At 46.8% G+C, this 21,785-nt stretch overlaps 1 protein-coding gene across 12 annotated transcripts in view; it reads left to right on the top strand.

The window, feature by feature from the left end:
• Positions 1 to 21,785, top strand: part of LOC104147283 (sodium- and chloride-dependent betaine transporter) — a 44,828-nt gene that overhangs the window by 9,209 nt on the left and 13,834 nt on the right. For 10 of the 12 annotated variants that reach the window (XR_011141628.1, XR_011141623.1, XR_011141629.1 and 7 more), the window contains 10 exons: positions 2,233 to 2,414; positions 6,418 to 6,552; positions 7,887 to 8,027; positions 9,753 to 10,152; positions 11,472 to 11,604; positions 14,579 to 14,713; positions 16,714 to 16,817; positions 18,301 to 18,425; positions 18,881 to 18,993; positions 20,442 to 20,579. Coding sequence is in view for 9 of the 12 variants with exons in the window: in XM_009679857.2 (XP_009678152.2) it covers positions 2,237 to 2,414; positions 6,418 to 6,552; positions 7,887 to 8,027; positions 9,753 to 10,152; positions 11,472 to 11,604; positions 14,579 to 14,713; positions 16,714 to 16,817; positions 18,301 to 18,425; positions 18,881 to 18,993; positions 20,442 to 20,579 (1,602 nt within the window). In the remaining 3 variants the exon portion in view is untranslated. The remainder of the gene's footprint in view (positions 1 to 2,232; positions 2,415 to 6,417; positions 6,553 to 7,886; positions 8,028 to 9,752; positions 10,153 to 11,471; positions 11,605 to 14,578; positions 14,714 to 16,713; positions 16,818 to 18,300; positions 18,426 to 18,880; positions 18,994 to 20,441; positions 20,580 to 21,785) is intronic. The other 2 variants (XM_068946874.1, XM_068946883.1) reach the window with 2 other exon arrangements.

The following is a 21,785-nucleotide window of genomic DNA, read 5'->3' as shown; positions in this document are numbered from 1 at the left end:
CCCCTGACCTGAAATATCCAGAGGAATACCATTTACTAAATCATTTCATTTACATTGGGCAACTTACAGAAGCAAATGAGATATCACGATAACACCACCATCTTCTGTGTAATAAGACGTGCAGGCATGGCCAACCAGTTCCTACTTCTGCTTCCTCCTTGCCCTGTTGAACATTGCACCAAAAGAAGTGCCATGGACTTTGCAGGCTACTGGGTCAGTTTGATGTTAGGACCATACTTGCTCTCATTCCCGGTTGGCTCAGCCCCTTGATAGGCCCTACAATCCTATCATGATGCTAGTCTGAAGTGAGACAACTAGAGAGAAACTATGCATGGAGAGAGAGAGAATGATGTCTCATTCTATTTGAGGGTGCAAAAGTTGTCAGATGAGTTTGGAGGTCCTGTAGGGTGGAGGAAGCCAAGTGTGATGAGGACTTCCTCATTCTGCTTATTGGGAGCGTTCCTGGACTGAACCCTCTCCAGACGTGTGTTTGGACTTTGCCTGGGAGAGAGCTGGCTGAAGGGGCCAGAAGAGATCTGGGGCAGAGGCAGAGTTAAGCAGCGTGGATGATGCAGATCCCTGTTTCTGCATGCTCCCTGGAAATGAAGATGTCTCCTCAGGAGGCACAGAGAGAGCTATTAAAAAACCTATCAAATCACCAGAAGACTGCCTCTCTCTGTAAGTTAATGTTAAAGGTCAAAGCCCTAATTTCTTAGCACTCGGAGCTGATGGGAACAGAAGCCTTGAATAGAGATGCTACTGCTCTGGAGTTCTGGTCCGGTTTCCCAGTTCCACCATGGGAACATATATCTCTTGCTGATGCCGATCACATCATCAAAGCTTCTATTCAGCCATGCCGTAGTCAAGATGTAACTACAGCTAGGACTTCCCTGGTACAGTTCGTCAGCTACGCTGCTCACATAAGGTCTGTGCTCTCCGGTTGGACTTCTACATGCCTCCTTACCTCACGTAACTCATTGGAGCAATCTTTTGAGAATAATTTTTTGCTAAGTCAAAGGGGGCTTTCTCACTTTACACTTTAGTTTCCTCTCTTACTCAGATGCCTGTAATCAATATGAAAACGTCAACAAGAAGACTCAGTAAGGTCTGTGCAAATTTTGGCTAGATTTAAACTGGATAGCCAAAGAAAAGGTAGTTGGGTATGATGGAAAATTTTATCTTGTGGCAAGCGGCCTCTAACTAAATAAGATGATGCTAAATACAATTCAGGATTTAGTATAGACAGGGAGAACGTCTTCCTTGGACCACTTTACTGGCCCAGTCGCATTCAACGTGCTTTCTCAGATGGTGAATTCCCTCTGTATTTACACGGCTGGGCTTTTTCCTAGTAACCTTTTCACTGTAATAATTGATCTTGTCTAATCTTAGCGCATCCTTGCCCAGCCCTGAAACTCCTGAGCCTTTCACAAGTATGAGGGCCTTCTCCTAATCTCAGGGGCTTTGTTTCCTTGCTTTGTTTTCTTTGCAGGTTTGGGCAATGAGGTGGAGGTTTGTAGCTCATTCTTGTTTGTTGTGAAGGGGAGCCTGGGTCAAATCAGCATGTGTGTGTTTTGCTCAGATGGCGTGCCGTATTGTAATATAATGTGGTGGCCACTAGGTCAAAGATAGTAATTCAGCACTCCTGGTTGTGCCTCAAAATAAGATGACAGGTCTTCCATTCTTCAGACTAACAATCCATAACGTTTCTATCCTGCTCTCTGAAGCCACTTCAGAAAAAGATAGTAACTACATGCAAGGAAGGGAAATTCCTTTTGCCTCTGTGCCCTTACTTTAGCTCCAACTCCTTTTCTCAGAAATGTTGTTTCTAAAGTCACAGCCAAGTTACCAGCAGCTGGGAAGGGGTAGAGCGTTGGGTTCAGGAATACGATGTGGCAGATGGATTAGGAGGGCCTAGGTAGGGGGCTGTGGGGAGGAAAGGTGAATTAGGGAGTGAATCCAGAGCGATGCAGGTAGGTCCATCTCACCTCACCAGGGCTTTCCATGTCTTCAAAGTAGCTTTTCTATGGGACAGAAATTCTTCCTGGACATATCCTGGGGAAAATGCTTTGTGTCCACTTTAAATAAGCTATTTCCAGATGATGGGGGGGGGACCTGAGGGTAACACTATGAATGCATTTGTTCTGGTGGCTGGGCATCTTCCCTCCTCCTTCTGCCAGGATGTCCTACAACAGCCTTCTACATCCTGTGCTCTGCTTTTCCTCTGTCCCACAGAGCCATGAGGAAAACTGCAGCCAATGGGGCCTTGGCAGGGCCTGAAGAGCTAAAAGAGGAGGAAATGGAAGAGAGAGGCCAGTGGAGTAACAAAGCAGAGTTTGTCCTGTCTATGGCTGGCGAGATCATTGGTCTGGGAAATGTGTGGCGGTTCCCGTACCTCTGCTACAAGAACGGAGGTGGTAAGTTCACAGCATGCATGAGTCATCCTAGGATTGTAGGCGCTACAAGAGATACCCTAGTGCCTGGATCCAATACTTCTACCCCTACCTTGCTCCCAACACACATATACTCCTTTATTCTCCCTTCCAGGAAGTTAGTTCCTGCCAAAACCATGAGGAATAGCACTGGGAGGTGAATCCAGGTCCCCAGCAGGTCCTATGTCTCAAAATAGCTCCCAAGTCCAGATAATGAATTGAACTTTTTAGGAGGAGAGCCTTCCAGTAACTCTCCAAGGCTCTTGGGCATTTACAGAGACAGATGGTCTTTCAAAATGATGAGAAAGCTGTGAGGGGTCAGAAGGTCAGCAGAAATCTCCTTATTGCCCTTTTCTCAGCCTTTCTGCCGCTCCGACCTCCCTCCAGCCACTGCTACAGAGAAGGAAAGGCTTTGATGGTGCTGATGTCTTTGTCAAAGGCTGATACCCCATTCCTGGTACCTAGGTGCCTGCTTCCTTCTCTAGGGAACTTAATCTTCCACCAGATCTCCTCACAGGGCTGGCTGGCCTGTGGTTATTAGCAGTAATGCATCATTTTATTAAGTCAGTACAACTGGAGAAACGCTTTTTAGAACAGAGGTCAGCTCTAGAAATGAGAAAGGGGACCAGATGCCCAAAGCTAAAGAGCCAAGGTGCTTGTCGAATTGGCAAATATAAGATGGAAGGGCCATCTTTCAGTGTATGTGGGGGAAGAAGTTGCTTGGAAGATGGGGAGGAGGAGGACATTGCTACCGCTTCCTCAGGAACTGCTGTCCCAGCAGTTAACCCAGTGCTAGGGAAATCTCTCCCTAGGAAGGGTCTATTCCCCTTCCCTTTGTTTTTAGCATGATTCCTTGGATTCCTTTTCCCAATAACACTGCAGTAAGATCATCACATGGTTAAAAATTAAATTTTCTCGTGACAGTAAAATGAAGATGTGGAGGAGATGGGGGGATAGCTGACTGTTACTAATTTTTCTTAGTAAATCAAAGTCCAATTTTTTATAAGGGAAAAGGAACAATTATAGATTACATAGCAAATAAAGCAATAACCTCTCTTGCTCTCTGATCATCTTGAGATAACTCTCTGGGTTATATATGTAGCTCCATTTTTAAAATTCCTTTCTCTGCAGACCATGTTGCAAAGGCCTTTCTTTCCCTAGAGCAGCTCATACAATGGATTAATGATTCAGTGTTGTTTGTTCCAGGACTACCAAGTTCCTGTCCTCTGTGCTGTTCTCGGAGTTTATATGAATCCAGCTAGAGTCCATATAATGTCTCCTCTGAACGAAATGGCCTTTGAGTCAATTAAAAGAATAATTTAAAAAAAAATGAAAGGAGCTTTTATTGAACCTGCGGTGGTTTTCACCAGACCCTCAGTTTTCCTCTGAGATTTTCATGATAGCCAATGAGGCATCAAATGCAAGTCAAGACTGCATGGGATGGAAAACACTAACCTTCATCTGATTTAACAGGCCTTTCTGTGATGATGCTTTGAAAGGAGGGGTAGAAATGTCATGTCTTTTGCATGGAAAATTCCTTCCTGAGCTCAGATGATATCTCTGAATAGTTTATGCCTATGGTATCTGGTTCAGTGGTCTTTGCAATTTCTGTGCTAATTAATGTAAAGTGAAAAGGCTACTCTTTTCATTTTAGATGTCTAGTGACTAACTTTAATTTTTTTAAACTAAACTATCCTGGAATATCTCAGGATGTATTCAGAGGGCAGGAGGGCTGGGTTTGGCAAGCATTATGATGGGAGAGTCCTCCCCTCCCAACTTGAATATTGCCATTGCAAAAAGGATGCAGCTTTTGTAGAAGGTACATATCTCCCTCTAGCTCAGTAGGGAAACAAACGGCCAACAAGCTACTATGAGACAAGGCACTGTCTTTCCCATGATACTAAAATATGAAGTCCTTGAAGTTGTAAAAAAAGATATTTACAGTCTATATAAGCTCCCCAACTCCCAAAATGCTATCCTGTCACTTTTCTGCAGCTCCAGATGTAGTAAGACAGTTATAAAGCTGTAGAAGTAGATGTAATAAAGACAATTGTGCTGACTTGCTGTAAAGTAAATGAGTGTAAACTTATCAATGGCTGCACTTTCAAATTTGATCTAGTTTCTTGGCGTCCCGAGGCTGTTATTGACTTGTAAGGAAAGAGGGTCTATATTTGGGGTCCCTTGGGGTCAGGGCCTTGTTTGCTCCTCCAAGGGAGCAGCAAACTGGGGAGGAGATCACAACTAGTGTTAGAGCAGGTAGCCGCTCTGGGAATGTTAAGAGAGGTAAGTCAGTAATGGTGTAAGGAAGCCCTCTTGTTACTCAGTGACGAAAACGGATCAATCTCTGGGACAAAGAGCATCAGAAAATGGGATGTGGGACCTTTTGAAAGGTTCATCATCTACATACAGGATAATAGAGCTGTGTTACAGATTCAGCTTAAAGAGGTCTTGTATCATCAAACAAAGCAGCTGCCTCTGGTTTAACATGCACAGTTCACGTCCCCAGCTCTGCAAACCTGGACTGGCGCTGTGATCCACTCTCCCTTCTGCTGGCCTCAGATCTCCTGCAGCTATGGCACAGCTGCGTTTAGGGGAAATCTGGATGTTGCTTGTTACTTAACATTTTTGGTTTAAAACCTAGAGGAAATGTTCCTAATTGCTAATTATCTGTCATGGGAAGGGATTTCAGTGTGGATGACTGGGCTGGTACGAGAGGATAGGCCTGGGGAACAAGGTCTGCTTCTGCTGAGGGAAAGAGCCCGCATCTCTATTGTAAACAGCTGAGCTGCTCTCCAGGTACTGGCAATGGGAGATGCTCATGACCAAAGCTTTACCGTATATGATTGTGAGACCTTGACAGTTGTTGTTCCAACTAGGAAGGCAGTTGCCTTGGCTTGCTTTGCTTTTATTGTCTATGTTTGGAGGATCGAGAAAGTGTGAAATCCCTATGTCCATGATGAGGAGAAAGAGGATAGGAGGAAGTCCAGCAATGAAACTGAGCTCTCAGGAGCAGTTTTGAGCAGAATAAGGAAGGAATTGGGTGTTTTGGTTTGGTAGCAGAACCAAAAAGATGGAAAATAAGTTAAAATGTGGATGAGCAGGGCATAAACCTTGTTTGTTTCTTTGGTTTTTTTTTTTTTTTGCTTTTGCTGCATTATTTTCTGTTGTTTTTTGTTTCTGGGAAAACAACTACTTTTTCTCCCTCCTCTTCCATTCCATAAAGGGTTAATCTGAAATATTTTATTTAACTTTAACTGAAATATTTGTTCCATTCTCGGGCTATTTTAACTCCTTATTTCATTTTGACTTTTCTTAAGACATTTTTCCATATTTTAATGAAAAACAGAATTTGAAGAGAGAAGTTAAACTTTTTCATCTTGGAAATACTGGAAAGATACTCTGTTGCCATTCCTTTCAACTTCTATATCCGTTCTTTTGGTGACAATTACTTGCCAAATTTGTCATGAAATACGTGAATAAAGTCTCAAGGACATACTTTGCAGCAAATTTATTATTTACCAAGAAATGTCAGCAGCCTCCATATTTGTATCTTCTGGGCAAACAGGACTCTTTTTGAAGTTCCTAGGAAAGGAAGAACAAATGTGGTTATGTGAACCAAGGGCACCTTTTGCATTGCCTGGCTTCTGCTGGAAGCTTGAATGGGAGGGTTGTGACAATGGGGACAACTTTTCCAGTATTATCTTTTTTCTTTCCCTCATTTGGCTACTACATACTTCTAGGTTGTGACTAAGACCAAATGCGAAAGTACAGCAGTAGCATGGGATAGACTGCTCTTGCAGTTTTTACCAAGAAAGGAAGGAGTGAGAGACCCTGTTCTTTTGCAAGGGCTGCACAGTTAGTTCAGAGAAATGTTTGTGTTTGTCCAGCTAATTCCAGCTGCGGCCCCATGTACCCGGCAAGGAGTGGCAGGGATAAGGTTTTAAAGAGGTTTCTGAGGTAGCATCTCAATCCTGTCCCCTGACTGCAGGAGCCTTCCTCATCCCCTACCTCATCTTCCTCTTCACCTGCGGGATCCCAGTGTTCTTCTTGGAAACGGCACTAGGGCAGTACACGAGCCAAGGAGGGGTGACAGCCTGGAGGAAGATCTGCCCCATCTTCGAAGGTGAGTCAAAGGGGAATTGCTGGTGGCAGCTTCTAATAATTAGTGACTTAGAACCTTTTTGAAAGTGTTTTTTTTTCTTTTCTGTTCTCCTTTATTCTCCCTCCCACTCTCAACCTTGTTTTCCCTCCGTCACTGTTGCGTGTGCAGGGGCAGTACCCTGCCGACATGTTGGTGACTAAGGGCTTGGCGTGCTGGCAGGGGTTGTACCGGTGCTGTGTGAACCTCAGTCTCTGCTTTGGGGGCTAAGAGTCTAAGAGAGATGAGAGGAGTGTGGCAAACAAACAGGATGAGAAAGAGCAAAGTGTTGACAAACAGATGCCTGTACATAGGCCAGGACAAATATTGAGGAGAAGATGAGGAAAGCTAGCTGGCTTGCAGTACCACATACAGCTCTTTCCCCATCAGTTGCTGTCCTCATGGTGTTTGCAGGCTGCTTAGCAGGAATCGAGGACTAGTCTGACAGTCCAGAGATGGCTGGTGTTGTGGTTAAGGCGCAGAGATAAGAATCAGGACTCCTACAGCCCTTATTTTCTCCTGGAGAAAGGCCATTTAATGGCATTAAGATGTTAATGAATTTAACACTCACGGTTCTCCTGTTTCTTTCACAGAAATCTGTGCTCGTGCAGATTGAAGGCGTGGTTTATCTGCCTAAACACAGGTGTGCAGTGCCATTTAAAGTGCCCTGGGGAGTCTGGGGCATCCGTGCAAGACCCACAGGAGACCTGTGCCCTCTGGAGTCAGAGCTGGAGGCTGGACAGGAAAGGCATCTCAAATAGCTTTTTTTAAACCACTGAATTGGGCCTTCAGTGACCTTTCTGATGTCTCAGTGAGTGATGGGCACAACCAGGACATAAGGCCAGAGTTCTTGACTTCTAGGCCTATACTTTTGCCCCAACACCATGCTTTATGGATAGTATATATCAGCAGTAAAAACCTTTTTGCTTGAGTCTTTCCACAAATATGAACCTCATCCGCATTTCTTTTCTTTCATGGTTACAGTTGGTTTTCCTGCAGGAGATGTAGCGTAATGCAGTGGCACCTTTCTGGTCAGAAAAATATTTTTATATCAGCTAAAAATTCTCTCTCTCTGACCAGAAATTCCATCATAGACCTGTTTAGAGATACCAGTAACACGTTTCCTGTCTGCATGCACAAAGTTATGAAATCTTTTCTCTTTCCTTGAGGTGAGTCTTGCACCATTCTCCAGTGAGCCAAGCTGCTGGCATTGCACCTTTCTTATCAGGATATGGTCTGGGACTTTGTCTGAGGCTACATCTGACTTTTTGGGAGCTGTTTGGCAGCCTTATCCTCACCTCTGTTGTTTTCATTCATAGGAATTGGATATGCCTCGCAAGTCATTGAGTCCTATCTGGATATCTACTACATCATCATCCTATGCTGGGCACTCTTCTACCTGTTCAGCTCCTTTGCTGCTGTGCTGCCATGGGCCAGTTGCGATAACCCTTGGAACTCAGGTACACCTTTGTGTGGCCTGCTCCTTTGAAGTGGAAGTGGGAGGGGAAAATTTTCCATCAAAAGTAACTCCTTTTCTCTTTTCCCAATTCTGAGAAATTGTTTTAGTTTTGTAGAAAATACTTCCCATCTATATAAAAATGTTTTGGTTGTAGATGAACATCTTTAGTTTCTGACATCCTTATGCAGTTGTACTATGGGTGTCATAGTGTGATGCCAAGAAGGATAAATCTGGTGAGGTGCTATGGCCAGGGACTCCAGTAACTGCAGCTATCTTCATTCACTGTGAACAAGGGTCAGGAAGGATAAATGGTCTGACCCTAGGCCTAGCCACAGAGGACAATAAGACTACTTCTCAGTGAAAATATTTTGGGGGTTGAGATTTTATAGAACATTCCACATTTTTTGCCAAGTGGGGGAGCTGTGTTGGCGTAATTTTCAAGGCAATCTAAAGTCCTCCCCACATGACAGAAGCTTTTCCTTGGCTCTAGTACAATGATTTATCTCTCAGTTCCCATTCGCCATACCGCTTCTTTAGAATTACTGGGACAGTTTCTATCAAGTACTGAGTTGTTTTCCTTTGCACACCTAGCTTTGTCTAAACAAAAAAGACTAGGCCTGTTGACCAGACCTACACTGGAGGATTTTGCCACTATAGGTCTCTCAAAGTAGAAAAAAGTGATGTAGAACTCTAAAGACACCCTTTTCCCTCTCTAATCACACCCATACAAGCCTCTGTATTGTTATCTTGGCCTGCGATCTCATGTCCTCGTACCCACAGTTCTTGTAACTGTGCCAAACAGCAAAGGCCTGACTTTGATTTTATTCAAGGAATTTGGGCGGTGTCTGGGAAGGTGGAGTTGATGGGAGATAACCCTCATGGGTGAGATGTCCTGACAAGCCTTTTTTACCGTGTTGGAAGAGGTTTTGCTTTCGACGGAAAGCCACGCTGGAAATGGCTTTGGCAGCAGCTTGCTTTTTCTCTTGGGTCAGGGGATTGAACTCCATCATGTGTTAATTTTGCCCACTCACAGCTTCCCTTGCCCCTTAATCCCAGCAGAGGTAAGTCTTTTAAACAGTGGAGCTGATTCCTTCAGCTCCCCCAGCACGGACTTGTTTGCAGGGAAAGCCACAGATGTTCCCGTCACATGCAGAAATGTCCCAGCCACAGCTAGGCTTCCTCTGTTTTTCTGTGGATTAACTTTTGATTTCCAGATGAACAATGAGGTGCATTTCTTGGATGCAGGGCATCTCCTCCATTTTTAGGAATTTCACGCTATGTGAGAGGACTAGGTAAGGGGAGTGGAATATAAAGGCAAATGTGGTACACATGAATGTATGTGTGGACAGGGAATGGTATGTGTTCCTGAGAATGGGATTTTGTGTCCTAGCTATTCATATTGGCTATCCCACAATAATCTACGTTTTGCAGCCATCTGGTTTCCATTTAGCAGGGAATCACTCTCCCACTCTCCCCTCCCCATTTCCCTCTCTCCTTCCCCAAGCTCTCTGGCTGCTCCAGAACAGGGATTCATTTGGGGCTGGGGAGAGCAAGAGTTTAATGAGATGTTTAATGAGATGCAAGAGTTTAATGATACTCTGTAGCATGTGATGAAGGGTCTGTTTGCAGCCAGAGTAAGATTTAGGGTACAGAGGGGAAGGAGTATCCCTCACGGAGAGGCCTTGGTGAATTTCTCTGGCTCATCAGCTTCCTTTTCTTTTGGTAGATCTCTGTGTGGACTTTCTGAATAGCTCCAGTTTGGACAACAGGACCGTGCCTGCGAACGCCACCTCCTCAGTGGTTGAGTTTTGGGAGTATGTGATCCCTTTCCCTCTATACAGGCTCCTCTCTCATCCAAAGGCCACAGGTGCAGGAATATGCCAGGGAGCAGCAGTGAGGCCAAGTGAGGTGCCATGTGCCAGACCCACACATCGGGAGCTCAGTGCACAGAACTGCCAAGGAGATCAACACAGAGCCTGGAGGTCTGTGCAACACATCCGAGGGGCACGAGTACTAGATACACCTCAAAGGCTGCTCGCACAATGCCTACGCATGAGTGCTCATGTACATACACGCACAGGTGTGTTCTCTTTCTGGCATGGCAGTGTCCACACACAGGTGCATAGGTGAGTGTGGTCATAGAAAGATGCACTACAAAGAAATGAGGACTTGCTATAAGCAGGAGGTATATATGTTAGGTAATGCAGGCTATTGTTGGTGGACAGCTGTGAGGGGACCAGGGCAGACTATAAGGTGTCCTCCGCAGTGAAAGAGAAAGGTACAAAATTGCCATGTCCCTTCTTATGACTGTGTCTTGTTTGGTGCAAAAGGGAAGCAGCCCATCTAGTCATTCAGGTTGCTCAGGTTCACGCCTGGGGAACACCCCTAGGACAGCTAGGTGAGATCCTTGAGAGGGGCTCAGGGAGGTTTGGCCATGATGCTGGGGGTAATGCAACACCTGTGAAGAAAAGGTCCTGCAGTGGGGCTAAACTGTTGCAGTGGGGCTGGGCTGCAGCCCCGAGAGTTTGAAACAGATGAAAGGGCCACACTTCCTCCCAATACTCAATTGAGAAAGGTCTCAAAAAGGAGTCGGGTGCCAGGGGCTTGATCTCAGCAATAGCTTTTTCATTCATGGCTCTTGAAATGCCTTTGAGATGGATGAGTGTCTTTTGTCTCTTGTAGCCGCTGCAGGGTATAGAAGATGAGGAGATGTGCCCATTAGTGAAGAATGAGTCTGCACTGTGCCAGACCCCTTCTTCAGCCCTATTCCCTGCACAAAGTGTACAGTGAAGGCTGTGATCCCTCTGAAATGGTTGTTTGGGGGTTCTGCACAGGTTGCAAGGGCGTACTGAGAGGTTTAGTTTGGAGGAAGGAGTGAGAGGAGTGGTATGTGTGGGACCGGGCTGCCAGGATCACGTGAGCTGCAGTGCTTAGCTTTCATGTGGCCCACCTTGGGTGATGGTAAGGCTCCAGGGAATGAGGCTGAAGGAAAGGCATGAGAATCATAAAAAGCAGTTTATGCTGGTATATAGGGTGTCCATAGTGTATGGGGGGCCAGAAGAAGAGCGGTGATCGTCGTGTGATGATAACATTGGTGGCCTGCTTTGTGTTGAGTGGGGTTTGCTGGGCAGCTGCCAGCGTAGGGGAACAATGCAGGGCTGGTGATGATTTTGTACTGTGCAAGTCTGAAGGGCACAGTACCATGGGCTTTAGAGAGTGGGAAGGCTTGGGCTGACTACAGGGCATGGTGGAGCAGTGCGAGTAAGAGTGACAGAGCAGGGAGCTTATAGGGAGAGCTGGGGTAACTCATGTGTGTGGGAGCCCTGGGCAGTTGTATTATGGATAGTCTGTTAGGTCTTTGGACGGGGTAATATGGGAAAGAGGTGTATGGATGAATGGGGTCTGGCATGTTAATGTTTTTCTCCCTGTCCCTGGACACTGGCAGGAAGCGAGTGCTGGGGCTCACGGATGGTATTCACAAACTGGGCACTGTGCGCTGGGAGCTGGCTCTGTGTCTCCTGCTCGCATGGATCATCTGCTACTTCTGCATCTGGAAAGGGGTCAAGTCCACAGGCAAAGTAGGAGCAGAGATTGTCCTCCTTGTTCCTAAATCTCCTTCTAGTCCTCTTATATTTCCTTCCCATTTTCTTTTCCCTCTTCATAAAGTAAAGAGGCAGGAGATATATAGCACCAAAGTCAAACCTCAACCCCAGTGTGGCCATACTGATTTATATGAGTTGTAAATTTGACTCACAGGAGTAAAAGAGTAGTTCAAACAGGTAGGGAAGTAAAGGGAAAGACCAGGGAACTTAGGGGAGTCTTAGGTCATATTTTCCCTTGGAGATGCCCTTAGCAGCTGACGGATACTCCACAAGTGCCCTTGTGAACCAGCCAGTCAGCAACATGTTTTCCTGGTGTGACTTGCTGGCATTTTTAACAAGGTCTTTTTCAATGCCAAGCCTCCAATTCCTGGCAATAGTTAAACACTTGAGCAAAGCTGCTGCCTGTAAACACCTCAGTCATGAATCTTTCTTGCTTCCTGCTCCTGCACAACTATTTGTGTCTGGGTTTGAGAGAGGTTTGGCTCTGTGGTCTCTAGCTTAGCAGGTTGCTTTGTGCTTTTTGCTAGTTAGACTGGATCCAGTGCTCCCTGGTTGTGGTTGATCCCACAAATCAGGTGGACTAGTTATTCTTCTGGATGGAATGAGTATGTTGTGTCTTGGGGTGGGTCTTAGGGAGCTGCTGTGGCGTTGATTGTTCAGGACAGTTTTCCTTCCTGAAGCTGTGATAAGAAAGTGGGTTATTAACACAGTGATCGGCTCTCATGGGCTTCCAGGGAACATCTTACCAACAATGAAGAGAGAGGAAACAATTTCTGCAATAGCCTTCTTCCTCCAAATCACTATCCCTAATACTGGTAGATGTTCCCTGTAATACTGGAAAATTTGTGTTTCAGCGTCAGAGCCCATCTCCCACCTTAAAACCACATGGATCAGTCATTTTAACAGAGCAAGACAACAGCTTGCTCTGTTATCTAGGTTTTTCTCAGTTTCTGCTGGTGGCTGTGGCGCTCTTACTTGTGCTGACCTGCCGTTTGCCACCTCTCGTTCAAAAGTGCCAGCAATGAGTCTCTAGCTGGGGCAGACTAGGAGGGAACATAATGTCTCAGAGAGAGGGAGAGACTGCCACCACGGTGCCAGCAGTGTGTCCAGAAAACACTGCAGACAAAAAGAAGGGAGAGCCAGATTCAACATGTATGGGGAGAGGGGATGTTATGTATTTTAAATTTGAAATCTCTGATGCTCCCTGTGAGCTGGGTCAAGTACCACAGCGCTATCTTCACAAGAGGTATCATTCTGCTCTCAGAGGCTGATTGGGCCTGCAGGGCTGTTTGCCCTGCATGGAAATGTAATTGAGCTATACCAGCTTCCCTTCAGCTCTTTGTCCTCCTTCCACTGAGTCTTTCCTTTGCTCGGCGCTCCCCAGGCAGGGAGAACTTGCTGTGTATAGAAAGCTAAAGAAGTTCAGTTAGGCTGGCTGGGCCAATTTGGTTGGGCAAAGTCAAACTGAAAGTCAGGGTAAACAGTGAGAGGAGGAATGGCTTTCCTAGGACCACAGAAGATTTTTCCACCACAACTTTTAGGAAAAAGGACTTTGTTTTTACTAGTTAGGTGTTATGAACATGCTACTACAATACAAGGTGGGCATTTCTGGCCTGAGATGTGCCAGACAGGGTAGTTGTCTTGTTGTCTTTTCTGCAGCTCTTTTTTTTTTTTTTTTTGAGATTTACAGGGGCACTGTCAAAAAACCCACGTCCATTTTCTTTTTTCTTGCCAACTATATTTGAGAAGAAGCAGTAGGGAGGTGCTATAGAAATTCTGAGCAGGCACATAATTGTGTTTAAGACCTGTAGAGTAAACAGGACATTGTGCTTGACTGAAAGGCTGAATTAATCAGGTACCCTAAGAAGGCCCTTCCTGACCCTTCTGTTTATGTTTCTGTGATGTAAGGAGTCTAACCTTAAAGAAATAGTAGCAACCTTGGGAAAATAATTTCAAATAACTGTGTGAAGACTCATTTTCTTTAAAAGCCTTTTTCTTTTATTCATGTTGCCCACTTTTGTGCTCTTTCCATGTTTTCTCTCCTTATACATTCAGCTGATCTCTATAAAATGTTCCCCAGAAGTGATTTCTGAAGGTAAATTTCAGTACTTGTGCCAAAAGTGCTCGTATTTTCATTCAATCAGGGAAAAGCAAATATGCCACATACTGTGACTTATTCAACCAATTATCACTAAGCAGCAACAGCTTCATTTTAGACTCCTCACCATGAATCCATAGAGTAAACAAGCATTCATATTACTTGGATGAATTTTAATAATGAATACATGTAAGGAAGTTGCAACTTGCTCATGGATATTTTGCTAATTTAGGCAATAGATTAGAAATGATTAATTCTACTGTAATATTAATGTATATTACACACAAGAAGAAATGAAAAGAAGCTTTTATGAAAACAATGATCTACATATTCTTTAAAAGCCTTGAGATTCTTGGTGCCCCTCCTTTTTTTTTGTCTGTGCGCTTCAGAGGCATTGAAGAGATGTGAGACCTACAAGAGCATCCTCTGGAAATGAGGGCCTTTAGAGTTGTCTCAGATTGGGCAGCAAAAGTTACTATTTAATTTGGAAAACTCTTGCTGCGAACAAGACCATTTTAATAACTCCTCATTAAAACTCAGTGACAGGAAGAGATCTGGGTTTCTTTTGCAACTCCAGGAAGATGAAGAGAACAGCTTGAGAGCAGGGAAATGACAATGACTGGAAAAAAGCAATAAAGCAGAGCAACCAGTGGCACAGTCTGGGTGAGGAACAAAAAGTAGATTAACTAAATCACCAGTGAGATGTAACCTTAATTTTTTTCCCACCCACTTCTATGCTAGTAGTAGCAGGTGTAGTCACCAGGAGAGTCGAGGGGCTTTTGTTCGGGGGTAAGATGCCTCCGTCCCCTTCGTCACTGAGCCTCTTGCCTCTCATTTCTCCTGCATCTGCAGGTTGTTTACTTCACTGCTACCTTCCCTTATGTGATGCTGGTGGTCCTGCTGGTGCGAGGAGTCACTCTGCCAGGTGCTGCTGAGGGCATCCTCTTCTACCTGAAGCCAGACATTTCCAGGCTTGCAGACCCGCAGGTGGGTGAGGGACGGATGGGTGCTTTAATCTGTCGCTAGATGAGGATCTAGCTGTCTTTGAAAGGGCAGGCACACCAGTAAGACCTCCTAAAAAGAGCTAGGAGGGGTCTAGTCCTCCTGTGCAGCGCAGCCTTTTTGCTTATGTGTTTGCAGCATATGGGCATATTAGGTCATTTCTACTCATGGGCTCAGCAAAACCAGAAGAGTCTATGAAATATTCAGCACGTAACAGATGGTTTTACTGGGTTTTAAATGCAAGTAATTAAGGAAAGGTGGGGAAAAATAATCTAGCACTTTTCATTTTTCATCTGGCCCCGTTACAGCTTTGTTTGGCTCCGATGGGGCCCTCCCGGGGAGTGTAGCCCTTCACGTCAGCAGACACTGATGGGAAAGCATGATGCATGAGCCAGGCAGCAGCTTCACTCCCCCTTCCCTGGGTGCCGGTCCCCATTCATCAGATCAGAGGTTGGCCAGACGGTACGCATCAGCTCCGTCCACCCACTCACCTGTGCCTCCTGCTCCTGCAAACCAACCTGGTGGGAGAGACGCAGTGTACCCAGGCTCCAGGATTTGGGCTGGGCATGTAGCCAGACCCTGGGTGGCAGGACCCCCAAGGAGCCCAGTGGGAGTCCGCTCTAGGCGCATTTCTCTATCAGAGGGTTTGATTCCCTTTCCCACGCCTGCTCAGTGCTCCAGGCGGGTGGTGGTGCTGACCCCCGCCCCAGGGAAGAGCGTTTAAATGGCTCTGCTGCTAATTATTGCACTGTTGAGTCTTTTCGTGGAGGCAGCGAGCAATATGCTTTGCCCGCAGTCTCAGCTTACCTCCCGCATCTTCCCAGATGGCCAAAGCCTGAACCACTCCCAAACCAGCTGCCAAACACGCTGTCTTCCCCCAAATGGCTTTCAGATGCAATTATGTGTTGTCAATACAAAATCTGTGGTGTGCTGAAAACTCAGAGCCAGCTGAACATAAATGACATTTTAATATCAAAATAAATAACAGAGAAGTGACTGGGGCTGTGAGTGTGCTTTATTCACGGTCATAGCTAAATCACTGAAAACCTCCCTGTCTTTTAAAGCCTGAATAAAACTGACATGGACTTTCCAGGCTGCTGCAACCCAGCGTAGCAGGACTGAGAGATCCTGCTACTGAGTTTAGGCAGAGCTTGGGGCTTTGGTGTAAACCAGGATGCGTGCGTGTCCCCATGTTTGACGGGCTCCCATCTATGCATGTATCCATAAGAGAGTCATGTGAATTTAAGTAGCAGTGCCTAGCTGGGACTTTCTGAGGGCTGCCAAATTGCAGCTGCCTGGATGTTTGCAGCTGGGGGCTGCTTGCAGGAAAAAGAGAGTGAGAGGAAACAGGCAAATGAGCAAAAAGGTGGGTTGTTTTCCTTCCTGCCTGCTGACCGACAGATAAGGGCCTTCCCTAAAAGAGCGTGAGAACTGTGATTAAGTTTAGCCCACAACACACTGTCTGAAGAAGAGACTCTTCCATGGGGAAAGCAGGGGCTGGAGCAGAGGTGAGCCCTCAGGCTCGGCTTTTTTTTTACTGGAAATCAGGTTTGGGAGCAGGAAGCGATCATGCAAAGGATCCGCTGGCCCTCATTTTGGATGACTCACGAGAGTCTTTCTGAGCACTGAGCCGTGGAGGGACCACGAATATGACCTACCTGTAGTGCCAACTTCAGCTGGAGCCACGTTACCAGAGATGCTCTCTCTGCCCAGGATGCAGTGATGTGGGGTGGAGGGATGGTGTTAGGCATTGACCAGCACCCTTGCATCATTTTAAGTGGGACATGCAAATACAGCCTTTTTCTAGAGGACTTTCCATCCAATTACATGGGCTTTCCCAGAGAGGTATCCCACTTGCTGTAGGAGTTGTGCCTTCTCTATCTCATGCAGTTTGTTCTGCTCTGATGGGAGAGTGGCTGCTGGACAGGACCCAGTCATTTGTTTATTTTGTTGCTGCTGGAAACCATTGTCCTTCTCTGTTACAGGTCTGGATGGATGCAGGCACTCAGATCTTATTCTCTTATGCCATTTGTCAGGGATGCCTGACAGCTCTGGGCAGCTACAACAAATACACCAACAACTGTTACAGGTAAGAGGAGCCAGGACATTTCACACCTTTACAGAAATTTGCTCAGAGGCAAACAGCACAGAGCTACATCTGAGGCAGGCACCGTCTCCAGGGGAAGCCTTTGGTCATGCTGTTTTGTATAATAACCTGCTTCTAGTTTCCAAGCTGCAGAGGACTCAGCATAGGTATGCAGGGTCACCAAGGTAACACTGGAGTTCCAGAAAATGATATTAATAATGCTCTCTTGCGTGAGTCAGCTTGGAAATGGGAGAACAGCAGTGTGGAGACACCACCGGCTACTGTGGGGTGTGTGGGGGGCAAACAAGGGTGGCACAGCCAGCTCTGCTTTCACTCAGTTGTGCAGCAGGGAATGGTGTAAAGATAATAGCGATCAGGCCTTGCCCCAATGCTTTCCTAAAATCAGGGTAACTCGCCCATGATATTTTGATCCTATCAAGGAGATTAATCAAGTCTGTCTGGCCTGCCTTACTCTTTTCCCTCCTTGTCCTTAGATTACAGATCCATTTTTTTCCATGGCCTGACATAAAGCTCCGTGAAGTAAGTCATCAGGACCATTGCTGCTAACTACTACAGATTGCTGAAAAGCAGGGGCTTCGTTATTCTTTTATGTATTACTCCAGCAAGGCTAGAAGCACTGAATGGTGCTTCAGCGTCAAGAATCATTTCTCCTTTTCCTCTGTTCATAAACGGGTGCTGCCATGGCTGCTGGTCAGGCAATTAATACTTTTCCATGGCTTTCCTGAAATGTATCTGTCACCAATGGGCTGATGTGCTGAAGCCTTCATCTAATACTTTAGGTACCTCTGACCACCAGCTGGGTCCTCCAGCGCAAACATGCTGGGTGCCCACACTGCCCGAAGCAGCGCATGCTGTGGGCGTGCTGTGGGCTGCGTCTGGCCGCCTGGCTGCCTGGGCAGGAACCGCAGGGGTGGGATCTCTAGCCCAGCCAGCTCGGACTGGTGCCCTAATTGCACAAGTGTGCAAATGTTTCAAGCCAAGTGCCATAGCACTCTCAAGCCTCCATGCGAGCCTAGTTAATTAGGACAGTGTAGACCCAGCCCTTGCCAGGTGACACTTTTTGTTAATCCATTAGTACTTGATTTAACAGACCTGCTGGATCTGTACACTTTAATGATTTCAAATGCTCGTTCTTGACCATGTTTACTTTCGCAACCTCTCCCTTATTTTTTGATTTGCTATTTCCCTCGTTTTCTCTGCTGTTTTTCTCTTTCCCCTGACTCCCCTCAGCGCTTTCGTTGCCATGTCCCTGTGAATATTATTGTGGTGTCCTGATCGCAAGCCATTGGTGGTGTTCTCTGTCCCTTTTTGGGCCCTCTGTTTTGTTTTGAACTATTGACTTCAGAAGGAATTCAAGAGCAGTATTGACATTCCTCAACCCCTGTTGTCTGATTCAGGAAGCTGAGTACAGAAGTGATCCAAAGTGGGCTCATTCTGCTCTCTCTCTGATCTCATCCCCTTCCAGGGACTGCATCATGCTGTGTTTCCTGAACAGCGCCACCAGCTTTGTTGCTGGCTTTGCCATTTTCTCTGTGCTGGGCTTCATGGCTCAAAAGCAGGGTGTACCCATTGCAGAAGTGGCTGAGTCAGGTAAGTTTTTTCAGGACACTTCAGGGCCAAAGCACAATAGCAAGCCTGAAGTGGAGGGGACTTTTTATGAACTGGACTATGAAGTAAAGCCCATGATGTTGTCTACATCTTCTATCGCTGTGGACGCCTGCAGCCAGGTCTGTAGGATCTGTGCTCTCAGACATGGCTTTCAGCCAGAGCCATTCCCACCTTCCCTGCTATCATGATCTCTCCATGCTCTGGTGACCCAACCACTGCTTTTGTTCCCGAAAATCTCAGTGCTCCTGCCATTGCTTACCGCTCTGCCAGGTCAGCAGTCAGCATCTCATGTCTCTCTGCATGGTATGTTTTAGGGCAGGAAGCCATGGCAAGATGGGTTTTAATGAAGGACATTAAATCACTCTCCGAGTTGCTGGGTGGTGGTGGCAGGCAGTGACGTAGGGGGAACTCTTGGTCATGCTGCAATCTGTTGGCAGGTCCTGGCCTAGCTTTCATAGCATATCCGACAGCAGTAACAATGATGCCTGCGTCTCAGCTCTGGTCCTGCCTCTTCTTCCTCATGTTGATCTTCTTGGGACTGGACAGTCAGGTACAGCAAACACTTCCTCCCTGTCTAGCTCCAAGGTGCCTGTCCCCTCCCTGAGCATCTCCTGAAGCCCCATGGAGAGGAGAGGGTGGTTACGTGCTTTGCTGATACCTCCAATACTTTCCCGACATTGTCCACCGCACTGTCCCGGTGCGGGTGCTCAGAGCCTGGGCCTTGGGTCAATGTGGTGGGACCACTGTTTGACATCCTTCTCCACACACGTCTGTGAGGGTGTCCCAGCTGTATTGCCTCCCACCTCTGTGCCAGCACCGAAACCTTGTGCACTGTGGGGTGAGACCTGAGATGGGGCAGAGGCCCTCTAGGAAGGAAGCAGTCCTCCCTGGCATGGTGATGCTGTCCTCCCGCTGGCTGTGCCCCCCGCCAGGGCAATCTCCAGCATGCTCTGCTCAGCTGCGTGCCCTTCTCTTCCCTGTCTGTACCCCCATTACACCAAGAGCCAAACCGAGCAGAGCAGCTCTGGCATGAGGGCAAAGGAGTGTCTCCCATATGCTTGCCAGGTGGGTGGTCTGCTCCAGGTTCTGCTCTGCAGCACCTCAGCCTCTCATCCTGTAAAACCAGTTGCTAGTCTCCATTTCTCTTTTGGCCCCAGGATCAAGGTCCCCTGCTGTCTTGTCTTGCTGATGGCTCTGCTTTGAGCTGGCTCCCAGCAGCGGCAGACGTTCTTCGATTTACCCTTGTGGGTGCTGGGCCCTGGAGGGCCAGCAATCATGTAGTGATAAGCAGGCATGCTTTACTTCAAACAGCCCCATGGTCAGCTGCCAAAAGCCAGCATGGTTCTGGTGGCTCCCAGTCCACCCTCTCTACTTGGGTTGTTGCAGGCATTCATGGCGTAGTTTGCAACCAGTCTGCTGTACCAGAGTGTGCTTGATTTCAGGGCTGAGGTATGCCCTCACAGGCACCTGGCTTCGTTTAATTTCCTGGTAGCAGGGGATCTCCTCTTTGTCACAACAGATTCTTGTGCCTTCTCAAACGTTTTCTCACCATGCTCGATGGGTGCAGTCCATAACTTGCCTCTGCATGTCCTGTATGTTCTTTCTGTGCAACAACATACTCCGTTGAGTCTGAAGCAATTCATCATGCATCTCACGGCTCCTTTCCTCCAGATGTGACTGTATTTTAACCCTTCTAGCTTGCAACTCCAGAAGTGACCTCATTGATACTGAGCTGCATTTGGGTCCCCAGTGGTTGCAGCTGCCCTTTGGTGGAAGTGAGACAGATGAAAGGAGAAAACAGCATGGGCAGAGCAGCACGTACAACTGTGCCGCTCCTCCTGTGTTGGAGTCTCCTTTCTCAGTCTTGTTTCTTGCTGTTTCTTTGTCAGGCTGGCATCATGAAAAAAAGAGGGGATTGGGTGGCTGAAGGAAAAAATGACAGTGAGAGCGTGTGTGTTTGGGGTGCCACTGGTTTTTCTGACCTGACTTCTTCTGCAGTTTGTCTGTGTGGAAAGCATGGTGACAGCTATTATTGACATGTTTCCGGAAGTGTTTCGGAAGAAAGGGCGTCGAGAGCTGCTGATCCTGGCCATTGCAGTTATATGCTACCTGCTGGGCTTATTGCTGGTCACTGAGGTAAGGAAGGAATAGCTGTGGTGCAGCAGAGCACTAGAAACCCTGGAGGATTGTTCTGGAAGAATGTTTAGAAACGGTAAGCTTGTCTTTGTTGCTGTTAGTTATCCTTCATTTCTAATGTATTAGCTGGTGTCTCTCACGACCAGTGCTGCTTTTACCCTGCATGATGCTAGTGTGCATGCTATAAAGCCACATAACTGAACCTTCCACAGGGATGACTGGTCTCACACCCACGAGAGGCCACGTGACATGCAGTTTTTTCTAAATACCAAGCCTGATGGTTAAAACAAGCTGAGCTGCATACGTAGAAGCTCTCGTAAAGGCAGTGATTGTTTGCTGGCTACTCTCCACAAGAGGCCAGGCTGAGGGAGGGAAGGCCGGGGATGATGGGTGCACCTTAACCTTGCCTGAGTTAGTAGAAGGAGGTCTCTGGGCATGTTCACTCAAAGCAGTGAAGGGTGGTGCAGGGAAGGTGGCCGGGATGACGAGTGATCCCCAGGAGCAGAAGCAGCCAAGGTGCGTCAGTACAGTGCTATGCACGTGGGGTTTGCTCCACGGCAGCCAAATACCTCTGCCTGCACGATGGTGTGCAGGCCGTATGTGTATCACGTGCCTGGGCTGGGGTCCTAGCGCTCCTCTGCGTTGCCTCCATGCACTCTGTGGCGACAACTAATTCCTGCTAAACCTCTTAGCCACTTCTGAATGATACTCCAGCAAGATCCAGGCTAAGAATTTGTTTCACTTCCCACTGAGATGAAGAGAGCTTTGACTGTGTGAGAGTAAATTAAAGGTTTCCATGGCTTTTTTATGCTGCCTTGCATGGAAGCATCTATTCCCATCACTGTAGGACATCACCTCAGTATGTGGTGGGATGAAGGGGTAACTGCTCTCTTATTCTGCCAATGTTTAGTCCTTGAGTACTGCTGGGAAGCATCTGCTTAACTTATGTTTGAGGGGCTTTCCTTTAGAGAAAACACATGAAAATATGAGAATAGGGATCAAATGAGCTGTAGTGGTAACTGATTACAATTAAGCAGGGGTCAACCCAAAGGTAGGGTCAGCAGGAGAGCCACATGCCTCTGCCACCGTGGAGCTTGGACCCTTTGCACATAAAGATGGATGCAGACTAAAATGAGGTATCTGAACATCCTGATTGTCATGCGCCTTGGGATCCCAGTTTTTTAGGTGAAAAGATCAGCACAGCCA

This window comes from Struthio camelus, chromosome 1 (assembly GCF_040807025.1).
Source record: "Struthio camelus isolate bStrCam1 chromosome 1, bStrCam1.hap1, whole genome shotgun sequence".
NCBI classification, from domain to species: Eukaryota; Metazoa; Chordata; class Aves; order Struthioniformes; family Struthionidae; genus Struthio; species Struthio camelus.
Note: the sequence above shows the minus strand (reverse complement) of the source record. Positions and strands in the feature narration are given on the sequence as shown.